We start from the raw sequence: 14,849 nt of genomic DNA on the forward strand, positions 1-14,849 counted from the left end.
CTCCAGTTTTTTATTTTATGAAAAATTGTAGAAAATAAAAATGTCTGAATGAACTTAATTTTTTTCCCACTAAAAGATATGTATTATTGTTATTAATTTTCTTGTTCATGTTTCGCAGTTCCCTAAATTCAATATTATATTTTCTGAATGGTAACCTTTTATTCAGCGACTATTGACTGAGCATCTCTTTACTTAGCACTATGCTAGGCACTTAATAAATTATAGTATATTCAGATAATAAGCTGCACTTGAGCTTATTATCAATATATTCTAATTTATTAAGATGTATATGATTGAGAGTCAGGAATAACATAGGTGGACAGATACCTTGAGCAGGAAGAGCAGTAACTTGAACAGGAAGAGTAATACCTGAACTGGGAAGGGAGGAAAAGTGGATTGATATATAAGTTTCTAGAGGGACTGAGGTTAGGAAGTTGAGAGAGTTCACACCAGATGACCTTCATTTTCTCTTTAATGTATCAGCAAGATCCTAACATATACCAAAGGTATATTTGGAGAATTAATTGCTGTTGGTATGTAACAAGGATATACTTGGTACTTTTTTTTAGAGGCTGACTTTTTTTTATGTCAATAATTTAACAGGTTTATCATGACAGTGAGGAAGGTCAGAGATACATACAATTTTATAAGCTAGGGGATTTCCCCTATGTTTCCATCTTGGATCCACGGACAGGTGAGATTTATATCAGCTTACAGCCTTTGACCTATGACTTATCTTAAAATATTTGGGTACTGGGTTTAATCCCACCAGAGGCAGAGAGTAGAGTTGATTTTATTCTAATGGATTGAGTTCCGTATAGATATTGCTTTATTTGAATCACTTCTTCCTAAATGGCAATAAGTGATATTAGCAAATAAATTAGTCACCCTATTTTGATGGTTGGGAATCTTTCGGGGTGGTTATAATTAAGGTATCCTCTAGGTTTTGAAAACATTGTGCAACTTAAGCTGGTGAGGGATGGGGATATGTGTTTCCATCAAATTTTAATTATGCATATGCTGGAAGAAATACTTAATGGGAATGTTCAGAAGGCGTGTTGATTTCACTATATTTATATGTCCTGGTTTTTAACTTTTTAGGTCAGAAGCTAGTAGAGTGGCACCAGTTAGATGTATCTTCTTTCTTGGACCAAGTGACAGGATTCCTCGGTGAACATGGGCAACTGGATGGACTTTCTAGCAGTCCTCCCAAAAAATGTGCCCGTTCAGTAAGTATAACTAAGTGGTGATAGGCACTTAAGTATAATTGTATATATATGTCTTATGTAAATGAGGTTAAGATGGTAAAGACAATAATGTAATTAGTGGATAGTTATAATTTGTGACTGCACGACATCTTAAACGCTCTTTTACATTTTGATAGTTTCTCTCATATGGGTTCTGTCTTCTCAGTGAAATCGTAATATTTATGTTCCCAGTCACCCTTGCAGCTGGGGTATAGGCATGTGACCTAATACCTGGATTTAGAAGTAAACAATGGAATATGTAGCAGTGAGCAGGAGAACTGATCTGGCAAGTCCAGTGACAGAGGAATCTACTTCTTTCAGGGGCATCACTGCCAGGACAGTGAACAGGGTATTTTTGCTAGAACTACTCTCATGGTATAGTGGGGCATTATTACTGGTTATATAGCTTTAAAGCCTGGCTCTCTGGTTCACCTAGAGATTATTTCTATACTTAATTTTTATAATATGCTTTTATTAGGCAAATCTATTTAGTAATTGTTATCAAGATTAATTGCTAGTAAAAGACCTTCAAAGATATCAAAATTTCACATTAGATGTAGGCACTGTTTGGATTTGATTGAAAATGAGGATATAATTTTACCAGTTTATTTTATACAGTGATTAAACTGTTCTTTAAATTTTCACCTAGAATTAAGTATTTATTTAAGGAAAGGCTATGGCTGCTTACCAAAGGCTGGGAATGAAGGAACCAGGTTCCTCCTCTTTTTTTCCCTCTTCATCCTTAGTATTCGCTTTTGTCTTCATGGTCATAGTTAGATGCTATACTCCAAGGTATCATATCTAAGCATGGACAAGGAGTAATGGGGTGGCATCTCTATTACAAAGGGTAAACAGCCACAGATTTTAGCTAGACACATTTCTTATACAATTCAGGTTTCCTTAATGAGAAAGCAAAGAAGACTGGATGTGAGATAGGAAACTAACAGTGTCCATCATAGTGTCATTCTTTAAAATCAACCTGCATGGTACACAGTGTTATTATCTGTAGTCAATCCAAGCCATTTACATGTCATATGGGTACATCTGTTTGCTTTTTACAGTGTGATAAATTAGCTTTAAGTTTATTTTTAAGAACTTCATATCTTTATTGAAGTATAATTAATGAGCAGTAAACTGAACACATTTAAAATTTGACGACTTTCGATATGACCATATTTTATGTCATTTTTTGCTGTCTGTCTCTTTTGATGAAGTATCTATTCAGATCTCTGGCTTATATTTTATTGGGTTATATGTCATCTTACTGAATTATAGGGGTTTTTTTTTATAGTCTAGATAAAAGTCCTTTGTTGGATATATGGTTTATAGATATTTTCTCTGAGTCTGTTGCTTATTTATTTTATAATAGTGTCTTTTGAAGAGAAAATTAAAAATTTTAACAGAATCCAATTTATCAACTTTTATATTTTGGGCTTTTTGTGTCTTATCTAGGAAATCTTAGCCTAAACCAGGATTTAATCCCATGGTGTTTTTTTTGTTTTTTTGTTTTTTTTATAGTTTAGCTCTTAATTCATGGTCCACTTTGAATTAATTTTTATATATGGTGTTAGGGTAGGACCAAGTTGGAGTTTTTGTTTGTTTGCATAGGGCTATACACTTGTTCTAGCACCTTTTGTTGAAAAGATTATCCTTTTTTCATTGAATTGCCTTTGTACCTTTGTTAAAAATTGATCATTTATGTGGGAGTTTATGGACTCTGTTCTTTCCAGTGAGTGCTATGTCTTTATACCAGTATTTCACTGTCTTAATGATAACTATAGCTTTATAATAAGTCTTGAAATCTGGTCAAGTCCATCAACTTTGTAGATTATGTTATTTCAACTCCTTTGCTTTTTCATGTACCCTTTAGAATCAGTTTGTCATTTTTTACAAAAGAAAACTACTAGCACTTTGATTGGAATGCGTTGTCTCTATGGATCAATTTGGACAGAATTAACATCCTAACAATATTGAGTCTGCAGATCCATGAACCTAATATATATATTCTCACTTATTTAAATCTTGAATTTCTCTCAGGAGTGTCTGGTAGTATTTATATAGTAACATTATAGTCCGCAACCTTGCTAAGCTCACTTATTAGTTCTAGTAACCTTTTAGTAGAAACTGAACTTTGTATGTAGGTGATCATGTTGTCAGCAAATAGACTTATTTTACTTCCTTTCCAATCTTTATGCCTTTTTTCTTTCTTTCTTTCTTAGCTAGAACCTGTAGTACAAAGTTAAATAGAAGTAGTGAGATGTATTAGATATCTTGTTTCTGGTGTTGGGATGAAAGTATTGTCTTTCACCATTAAATTTGATGCTAGCTATGATTCTTATAAATATGCTTTATCAGGTTAAAGAAGTTCCCTTTTATTCCTAGTTTGCTAAGTTTTATCATGATACAGTTTTATCATATGATTTTTAACATCAATTGAGATAATCATATGGTTTTCTTTTTCAGTGAATTCTGTTGGTTGATTTATTATTATTATTTTTTAATGTTAAACCAACCTTTTATTCTTGGGCTAAAACCCATTTGGGTTTTGATGCATTACTTTTTAATAATATATTTTTGGGTTTGATTTACTAAAATTTTGTCAAGAACTTTTGTGTCCGTGTTCATAAGAGAGATTGTTTGTAGTTTTTTTGTGTGTGTGTTTGTTTTCCTTGTAATATTTAAAAATATTTTTGTCTGGTTTCCGTGTGATGTTAATGTTGGCCTCACAATGAATTGGAAAGTCTTTCCTCCTCTGTTTTTTGGAAGAGAGTGTAGAATGATATTATTTCTTTCAATATCTTTGATGACATCACCAGTGAAGCCACCTGGGCTTTGAAATTTTCTTTGTAGGTAGTTTTAAACTACAAATTCAATTTATTAATAGATATAGGACTTCTCAGGAATCTATTTCTCATATAATGAGCTTTAATAGGTTGTGTCTTTCTGGGGATTTGTCCATTTTACCTAAGGGGATGAATTTATTAACATAAATTTGTTCATTATAATTTCTTTTTATTCCTATAATGTGTGTAGTGTCTGTAGTGATGTTCCCTCTCAATCCGGTATTGGTAATTTGTGGCTTCTATTTTCCTGATAGTCTGTCTAGAGGCTTATCAGTGTTATTAGTTTAAAAGAACTAGCTTTTGGTTTCATTGATTATTCTTCTCCTTTTTAGGTCACTGATTGATTTCTGTCCTTTCTCTCTTTCCCTCTCTGTAGTTGGCTTTAATTTTATTTTTTTTTTCTAGATGGGTACGTTTTAAATTTAAAAAGGAAACTTAGTGATTCATTTGAGACCTTTTTTCTAATAATAGGCATTTAGCTCTGTAATTTCTCTGTACATGCTGCTTTAGCTCCCTACCACAGTTAGTTGTTGTTGTTGGTTTTTTGTTTTGTTTTGTTTTGTTTTTTGTTCCAGCTTATTTTCTTTTATAGACGTGATTAGGATTTTGTAAGCAAGGAATTAGAGGAGAATGGCAATTGGGTAGGAAGTCAGCGTTGTCTGCCATGGTAACAATCTCTAAAATCAAGCTATGTGCTATGTAATATTGTAAACCCACAGTCTGCCTAAGCTATTGCAGGTCACATGGGCACATTTATTTATTTATTTATTTTTGGTGATAAATTAACTTTAACTTTTTTTTGAAATGTTTTAGTTTTTGCTATATAGTTGGCAGTTAGTGAAAGCCAAAATGAGGTTCCTTTAGTTTATGTTGTTGTTATTAGCAACCCATACATTTTTAATCCTTTTATTGTGGAACTTTTTAAAGATACTCAAAAGTAGAAAAATTTGTTGAACTTCTGTGTATCCATAAATGAATTCAATCATTATTAACCACTGGCCAGTCTTGTTTTATCTATATATCCCATTCTATTCACATTATTTTGAAACAAATCTCAGAATTTGTTGTTTCATTCATTATATTTTTAACTTTCAAGTTATAATTGACATAAAATATTAGTGTCAGATGTATAATATAGTGATTCAACATGTGTGTACCGTATGAAATGATCACCACAATAAGTCTACTAACTATCTTTCCCCATACATAGTTATTATGATATTATCAACTATTCCCTATACTGGATATTAAGTACCTGTGATTTCTTTTATAACTGGAAAGTTTTACTTCTTAATCATCTTCTCCCCCTTTTTTGCCCATACTCCATCCCACTATTCTCTGGCAACCATTAGTTTGTTTCCTATGTCTGTGAGTGTGTCTTTGTTTCATTTTGTTTGTTTTATTTTTTAGATTCCTCATATAATGAAATCATACAGTATTTGTCTTTCTCTTATTTCACTTAGCACAGTACCCTCTAGGTCCATCCATGTTGTCACAGATGGCAAGATTTCATTCTTTTGATGGCTGAGTAATTTCCATTGTGTATATATACTACATCCTTTTTATCCATTCATCTATCAGTGAACACCTAGGTTGCTTCCATATCTTCACTATTGTAAACATGCTGCAGTGAACATAGGGGTACATATATCTTTTTGAATTAGTGTTTTCATTTTCTTTGGATAAATACCCAGAAGTGGAATTGCTGGGTCATATGGCAGCTCTATTTTCAATTTTTTGTGATATGTCCATACTGTGTTCCATAGCGGCTGCACTAATTTATAATCCCAGCAACAGTGCACAAGGGTTGGCTTTTCTTCACCTCCTCGCCAGTACATATTATTTGTTGATTTATTTATGATAGCCATTCTGACCAATGTGAGGTGATGTCTCATTGTGGTTTTTTAATTTGCTATTCTCTGATGATTAGTGATGTTGAATATCTTTTCATGTCTGTTGAGCATCTATATTCCTCTTGGGAGAAATGTCTGTTCAGCTCCTCTGCCCATTTTTTAATTGGATTGTTTGTTTTTTGTGTGTTGTTTTATGAGATCTTTATGTATTTTGGATAATAACCTTTATCAAGTATATCAGGACTTTCATTTAAGTCTTTAATCCATTTTGAGTTTATTTTTTTATATGGTGTAAGCAGGTGGTTTAGTTTCATTTTCTTGCATGCGTCTGTCTGGTTTTCCTAGTATCATTTATTAAAGAGACTGTCTTTTCCCCATTTTATATTATTTCCTCTTCTGTTGTAAATTAATTGACCATATAAGCATTGGTTTATTTCTGGGCTCTCTATTCTGTTCATTGCTCTAGGTGTCTGTGTTTGTGCCAGTACCATACTGTCTTAATTGCTATAGCTTTGTAATACAATTTGAAATCAGGGAATCTGACACCTTCAACTTCTTTCTCAAGATTGCAAACAAAATATGGCAAACAACCCATATTTTATGACTAAATTTAATGAAATCTGTGACATTAGAACTTTACCAAGAGGAAACTATTAAAATTTGCATTTCTCATCACAATGAAAATCTTACTGCAATTAAGCTTGGAAAAATATAGTTGGTTTTTTTTTCTGTTTATTGTGTAGTATTTTGTTTTGTTTTAAATGTTAGAATGTTAGAGATTTAGATTTTTTGCAAAATGATAATTACTGTTATTTATTGATATCCTATGTGACAAAACTGCTTGTTGAAAAATACAGTGGTGAGCAATGTAGACATGTTTCCCTGCATGTAGTCATTTTAAAGACTAATGTTTTGATTTTATATTTAAAATCTTAATTCTTTTTCTGGTCAGGGAATAAACTGGTTTCTTAATTTTATTTTGATATTAAAAAAAATCTCACCTATGCCTGCAACATATAGTGGTAGGTGGTATGACAGTTTTTATTTTTGCTTCTAAACTATCCATTCCAACTTGGCTATGTAAGACAAAGTTGTTGCCCATAAATAGCTAAAAATTTAGTAGAAATTTAGTAGAAGAGATACATTCAGTGAAAAATAATAATGGCAAACTGACTATTATATTTCTTTAGCCCTGTTTGACTCGACCATCTATTTTTTGGTTTAACTGTTTTCTTTTTCTTTCCACCCATGTTTTATGACTGCATTTTTCAGGAGAGCCTTATAGATGCAAGTGAAGACAGCCAGCTAGAAGCTGCCATCAGAGCCTCCTTACAAGAGACACATTTTGATTCATCACAAACAAAACAGGATAGCCGTTCAGATGAAGAATCTGAATCTGAACTTTTTTCTGGCAGTGAGGAATTCATATCCGTTTGTGGCTCTGATGAAGAAGAGGAGATAGAGAATCTTGCCAAGTCCAGAAAGTCTCCCCACAAAGATTTGGGGCATAGAAAAGAGGAGAATAGAAGGCCGCTGACTGAGCCCCCAGCCAGAACTGAGGCAGGAACAACTACAAACCACCAAGGATTGTCAACAGTCGATTCAGAAATATTGGAGATGTCACCTGAAAAATCAGATGGAATAGTGGAGGGCATAGATGTAAATGGTGAGTTACATTCTAGACTTGCTTTTCGTGAAGCATGAATGTTATTGAAAGGATATATTTATTTGTTTAAAGTAGCCTTCTACCTTAAGCTTCTGTACCTTTTTTATCCCCGTAACCCTAGGACCAAAAGCACAACTGATGTTGCGATATCCAGATGGAAAAAGGGAACAGATCACTCTTCCAGAGCAAGCTAAACTGCTAGTAAGTTTATCTAATTGGAAGTGTTTGCTTGAAGCAGAGAAACTAATTGGTGTAATTGACTTGATTCTTTGAAATAAGTGTTAGGTATTCATTCTGACCTCTAACTAGAAACTTAACTGAGGTGATGCATAATTCTAATTACTGTATTTCCTTCCTCAGTTACCTTAGGCAAGTCACATAGGGTCTATTCCAGTCAAGGCTTTTCTATTCCATGGCTACATTTAATTTTCCAATTGAAATTATTACCTGGAAAAAGGGAGGGAAGACAATGGGGGTTCCTGGTTTTTCTAGTATTTGGAACTGCAAAATGGTAAAGAACCAAGGCTGTTTTTTTTGTGTTTCTCTCATGGAGCCTGTTTGGTTTCCTCCTTGTAATTCTCTGCTTCACACCGTTCTTCTCACTTTATACTGTAGCTTTTGTTTACCTCAGCTTGTACATCCATCATAGCGATGCTGAGGGCCTTTTTCTCTCAACTTCACAGTTGATAGACATTTCCTCTGCCTTTTTCAACTCCTAGAAAAGAGAGTAAGTCTGACGAGCTTAGCTTAGCCTATAAATGAATCTCCCTTGGGTTGGGTCTTCATACCTGGCCATTTTCTGTGACGAGATAGTCTGATTCTTGAAGACTATATGACTGGAATGCAAGTTGGATCTGGTCGCTGGCACTAATACCCTGACTCTCTCCCATGTCTGGTATTTTGAGGAGAATGGGAGATGAGGTAGTGGAAGGAGCAAGTGTAGACCACTTTTGAGAAGTTTGGTTGTGAAACTAGAAGAGAGTGGGCAATAATCCGAGGAGGAAAAAATAATTGAAGGGGAGACAGCATGTTTAAGCCTAGTGGTAAGCATCTGAAGAGAAGGAGATACTGAAGATACCTATAAAAGAGGGGATATTCTATAGAGGCATGGTTTCTGAAAAGGCCAGAAGGGATTTAGTGCACAGTTCGCAAGATTGTCTATAGATAGAATGAAGGACGTAACTTCCCTTATAAAAAAGAAGGAAAATGAGGACAATAATTTTATAAATAGATAGTAGATTCGTTTATTGAGGAAACAGTAACAACCTTGTATATTTCATTTCCTTCTTTTATGTATTTATGTATGTATGTATGTATTTATTTATTTATTTACGATGAGGCAACCCAACCAAATTGCAAGGACCTCATCGGCTTACAATCCCTTTATTTATTTATTTATTTTTTTATTTTTTATGCCTACAGCACTTGGTCTTTCTAGGTGATCTCCCATGAAAGTATTAACTAGGCCCGACCCTGTTTAGCTTTTGAAATCAGTTGAATTGGGCTTGTTCAGGGTAACATGGCCATAGACAACCCTGTATATTTCAGTATCATTTAATGGCCCTAAGTTACTGGATACAGGTTTATTATCTCCCCACCCAAAGAGTTATATTGGCCCTTCCATAAGGGTAAGCTTTGGTTATCTGGAAGAATTACTTAAATTTCAGATCTTACCTGATGTGAAAATGAATGTTATATATAATTCTTTAATATGCTCTCTCTACGTCCATCTAACAGCTTTATCTTTCTTTTGTTTTTCAAAGGCTTTGGTGAAGCATGTCCAGTCTAAAGGATATCCAAATGAACGTTTTGAACTTCTCACCAACTTCCCTCGAAGGAAACTCTCTCACCTGGACTATGATATTACATTACAAGAGGCAGGCCTTTGTCCTCAAGAGACTGTCTTTGTACAGGAAAGAAATTAACATCATGGCCTGACCTCTCTCAGCTTACCACATTTTTCCCTTTTCCTGTGAGATACCATGTCACTGAGTATGCATTTTGGCTCATAGGACCATAGAGCCAAAGTTGGGCAAGCAAGTCACCTGCCTTCTCTTTTATTTCTTGCTTTCTCCTATAATCAGTCTCTTTCATCTCCCTGCCTGCTTTTTATCTTTCCTCTCCTATTTCCTTTTCCTACTTTTCTTTTTTTCTTTCTTACCTAATCGGGTGACCAAATGGAAGTATAAAGATAAGACCTCCTAGTACTGGCAGCAGGAAATGTGTGTTCCAAGAAGTGGTCTCTTGCACGGCACTTTTTCGGGATCAAATGATTTTACTCCTCAGACTCCTTTGGTAAAAGAATGACTAGATTCAGAATAAGAAAAACCTCCCTTTTTTGTAAGCCCCATTTTTAGTAGAGAGAAGAAATTCTCTAACACATGTTTTGTTTTATTGTTCATGTAGGAAATAACACATAACAAACTATCCAGGCTTTTGTTTACATGGAAAAAGCATCCCTTATAATTACTCATCATATTTAAATTTTTTTTTCATCCTTCCAGCTAGACTTATTTCCATGATACATGTTATTGGCAGAATGAGTGTTAAATGTGGGGTGAATAGCATGGGGCGGCTTCCAATATCCTAGCCTGAAACAGCTCTCTTCATTATTACTGTGTAAACTATATTGATCCTCCTACTCCTGGAATGGACATTTAGTGAGCGTATTGTGGTGACTGAGATAGGAAGGTGCTTGCTGTTTTTGCCAGTACAGCATATTTGTTCCTTTGGCCCTTCCACTGTTCGGGTCCACAAGTGATCTATAGGAAGGCAGCTGTTCAGTAATCATGCAGTACAGAGTGGCTTGTAGTTTTAACCACTATGGTTATTGATTGTCCTATGTGCTTTAAGGCATACTTATGTATGTCCTGGGGGAAAAGAAAGAGATGCAGCTGAGAGTAACCAACCATGTTCCTTTGGTTAGAAATAATGATTCATTTTTTACCCTTTGTTGCAACAGTCTCTAAAAGGCTCTGGTGACTAAATGAGCTTAATTAATTCCTCATGCTGTTTTCTTGCAAAAGGTATCTAAACTGATAGACTCTCTATGGGGAAGACCTTTAAATTCAATTCATAAAACAACATTTACTAAGAGAGGTGGGGAAACTACCAGTAGTCTTTAGATGTTGTGGGTTTTTTCTGCCAACAAAAGCCACATTCAAATTATAGTTGGTGAATGCTTTTTTCAGTATTATTTTAGAAGATGCCATCTTGAATCTATATAATACTATTTGACTTATCAGCTTCACTGTACGCTCAGTTCTTATTTTAAACTTTAAATAGAATTCTTTGAAAGGGTAGTGGTGATTCTGGAGGCAAAATCAGAACTTGAACTTGCTATAAAATGGACCTATTTTGTCAATTGGGGATTTAGATTGATTGATTCTTCTACTTGAGGAACATAAATTGCTATTGCTCAGAGACCTTTAGGTTTCCATCTACTTTAAAATCACTCTCTTGGTAACTAGGAGATTTAAACAAAAAGATACTTATGTGTTGCCTAGTACACAATTAGATAATATGGTTTCTAATGGTTGAATTTTTGAGAGACCCTGCCTAAAGAATGAGTAATATTTCTCCTCAAGGAATCATGGAAAATTCTGTTTATTCTTCAGTGAGTCCTTTTGAATTAATGTTCTTACATTTTTTCTAAGTCTGTGTAAGTGCTTATGTATAAGTATATAATTGTATAAATATTTATAAATATATTTATATAATTACAATTTCATTTATACCTTGAGTCAAAGTTCTCTCTTTAGATGGATGACTGAGTAATACCACTTTGGTGTTTTTTCATAGGCTCTCGAGGCTAACTAGTGGCTTCCGAATTATTGAGGAAACATGGTTTTCATGTTAACTCCTCGGATTATATCTCTGAACTTGGATAATATACTTGCTATCTAAGGAATAGAGCTATGATGCTATCAAAGGTACATTAGAGGGTAAAAAAAATTGTCGGTAGCAGACAAAGTCAGAAATCTAAAAATTCAGGGAGGTACAGGGTAAGAAGTGAGGATATGCCCAGCTTTGGTGTTGTGATTGCACCCATCTCCACTTAGCAAAGTCACAGCTAAAGCCAAAATCTGTTAAAAATGTGAAGTCAAGAGCTTTCCCTACAGGACTTTGTTTCATTATTTTTACCTATTAGCTTCTCTATAAAACATATCTGGAGAACCTGAGACAACATGTTCATTAATGATAGGATGTAGTTCTTTTTGATAAGCTCAGCCCTACACTATCCATTTATGAGAAACCAAAGTGACATTTTCAACTGTGAGATGACCACGTATATACATAAAGTAATTAAGTAGGCATATCAAAGAGATAGGGCATGAGATATTGACCCAACTTAGATACAGCTGGAGTGTTTAGAGTACAAGATGTAAAGGATTTTATTTTGTTTTGAGGCAGGAGTATAATTATCCTGGGCTCGATATAGAGGCCTGTGGGAGGGAGGATTATGGATTATACATGGGAAGAGTGGATAAGAATATTGCTTTAAACTCAAGAACTTAATTCACTTCGAGAATGTGCCTCTTCTAGTTTGTCTTATTTCATCTGCAAATTCCTTTGCTTTTTGGAGGAGAGGTTTTATTGAATAGGTTAAATGAGGTTAGTAAGATAGTTTAAAAATAGTTAAAAACAGTTATTCCTTGTAGGGATTTGAAACAACTTAAAAGAGATGATAAAAGGTAGGGCAAAGAACAAGATAGATTTTGAGAGTAAGTGACAAGACAAATACAGGGAGATAAAATGAAAATGGGGAGAAAAGTGACAGGAAATATCTTTTAAACTTGATTTAGAAAGGAACCAGATAAAAGAAAGAACAGCCAAATGAGAGAACAGGGAACTAATTTTGAGTAACTAGCATGTGCTAGGTACGTTATATGCATTTTCTCCTTTAATCTTCCTAAGAACTATACCAAATGCGTATTTCCCCCATTTTGTAGATAAGTAAGAAATTTGAAGTTCAGAGAACTTGTTCAGGATGTCACAGCTAGTAAGTGGCAAATCAAAATGGACATCCAGAGTCCATGCTTTTTATATTCCTATGCTATAGTCTCCTGCAACAGGGGAATTGACCCAAAAGGTAATCTTCCCGTTGTTTGGCTGTGTAAAGTATCATTCGATTTTGTTTCCTTAAAGCTATGTGACTTGAGCTATGCCTATAAATTCTTATTCCATAGATGGAGAAAATGTTACTGTGCATATGGAATTGTAGACCCCTTGTAGAAACTCTAGATAAGATTATTACTGAAGTCCTTTCCACTCCAAAATTTTATGGTTTTAGTCTCTCCCCTTTAATATATTATCCCTAGACTAATTAAAATTATACTTGCTGATCAGTTCTTTTGCATTATTCTGTGTCCAGATTTCGTTTGCCTGATAACATGATCTAACCTCACTGTGACTTAAATCTCCAGAAAAGTGGAGAGTATAATAGTTACAGTTCTGATAATGATCTTTTAAATGCAGTTCATTAATTTTAAAAACTTAATGTGATGTTCCTAATCATTGTTGAGTATGACTAAAATGTAATTAATGAGAACCAAATGTTTCACTGAACACCAGAGTTAAATTTTATTTTACCTATGTGCTTAATCAAAACACTTTACTCACTGAGCAATTATTAGGAAATTGATTTGTGTAAGTTACAGAATTTACACTTAGTTTTGTCAGAAACAACTTTTTCAGATCCAATTAGGCTGACTTAAAAATATTTCTTATCTCATAGAGTGTATCTCTATTGTGTCATTCTCTCTCTGGCCTTCTTTCATTTAACTACTCAATAGTAAATCGTGGGACACAGGTTGATGGATGAATAAGTAACGTCTTGTGTAAAAGTAAATGAAAGTCAGAAGAACCAACCTCTGGTGAACATGGCAATTTTCCAATAATAGAAGCCTTGATGAAAAGGCTACTTAAAGACAGCTATGTACTATGAATATTCAACTTTATTGATTTGCCTTGCTTAGCACTTCATTTATTGTCTTGCCATGAAACTTAGTATTGTACTGTACACATTTTAGAACAGTGGCAAGGATGTTCTTTAGTACTAAAAATAACCAACAGAGTACCAAGCCAATATGTTGATTTCTCCTGTAGAAATTTGGTATTTTAATGACGGTTATTTTGGTTTTTGACTCATCTGTGTGTCAGTCTTGCTAGAAAGACAGCTTAGAATCCAAGAGTATTTTTCACAGAGATTATGATGACTTTGGTAGTTTTCCCATGAAGTGAACTCATGGTTAAAATTACTGGATGTAATGATGTGGGATCCTTAATTAGTTAATTCTACTTTCTCTTTTACTTTTGTCTGTTCCTGATTTTGACATCCATTCTCTGAAAATTAGTCATTATTTTCAATGAAATTGGCTATGTTTAAGAAATTTATTTCTATATTTTCATGTTTTAAATTTTTTATAATTTAATATACAAAGAAGAATTTGAGGCAAATATCATTTTTATAGCTCATTTTCTGTCTACTTAAGAACCCTCTTATTCCAAATAGAGAATGGCTACTAGTTCCATGACATTCTTTCTCCCTTTTTTAGCCTACAAAATACTGTTGTATTACTTAGAATCTCAGTCATTCTCATAAACATGATTTTTGGTACAGATGTTTTTTTTGCCACGTGATCTGAAAGTAGATTTGGGCAATCCAGTATGAACTATATTAATAAAATAATGTGGCATATCTGTAAGGCATTTTCAAAGGATAACTACATTTACCAATGGTAATATTTTGCCTAAGAACAGTCACATATTAATCTATAAATACGGGAAGTTGCCTTATACTTAATTCTGTTGCAACAAACAGCAAGTTTTTGTTGTTTGCTTAATGATACTTCTCTACAGAGATCAAAATGCCCGAAGATTTTTATATCTCTTACCAAGGTCACTTGGGTTTTCAAATAAGAATAGTCAAGTTAAGCTGAACTGAACATAAAAATTTCATCTCCATCAAAAGTTATTAATCTAACTGGACTACCATGAATCATTAATTTATTAGGCATGATAAAATGGGAAACATTTCAAATCATTAGATAAATTCTGACCTGGAATTCAATTCTCCCTTCCTTAAAATATCTTTTTTATTTGTTTTTTTACATAGATTCAGTAGCAGCATCTTAACTGATAAGGGAGTAATTCTTGATCTGGAACCATTCCCTGCCATTATACTTTTTTTCCCTCTGTCACAAGAGTCACTGTGTTTAGTGTACCTGTCACCAGGATC

The 14,849-nt window shown here is 33.9% G+C and overlaps 1 protein-coding gene across 1 annotated transcript in view; it reads left to right on the plus strand.

The window, feature by feature from the left end:
* Nucleotides 1-12,968, plus strand: part of UBXN7 (UBX domain protein 7) — a 41,003-nt gene extending 28,035 nt beyond the window's left edge. Inside the window, exons 7-11 of the mRNA XM_016135258.2 lie at nucleotides 604-694; nucleotides 1,102-1,229; nucleotides 7,216-7,609; nucleotides 7,731-7,810; nucleotides 9,373-12,968. Of these exons, the coding sequence (XP_015990744.1) occupies nucleotides 604-694; nucleotides 1,102-1,229; nucleotides 7,216-7,609; nucleotides 7,731-7,810; nucleotides 9,373-9,534 (855 nt within the window). The 3' untranslated portion in view covers nucleotides 9,535-12,968. The remainder of the gene's footprint in view (nucleotides 1-603; nucleotides 695-1,101; nucleotides 1,230-7,215; nucleotides 7,610-7,730; nucleotides 7,811-9,372) is intronic.
* Nucleotides 12,969-14,849: the final 1,881 nt, after the last annotated feature.

The sequence above is a fragment of the Rousettus aegyptiacus genome, unplaced genomic scaffold, assembly GCF_014176215.1.
Source record: "Rousettus aegyptiacus isolate mRouAeg1 unplaced genomic scaffold, mRouAeg1.p scaffold_m13_p_4, whole genome shotgun sequence".
Lineage (NCBI taxonomy): Eukaryota > Metazoa > Chordata > Mammalia > Chiroptera > Pteropodidae > Rousettus > Rousettus aegyptiacus.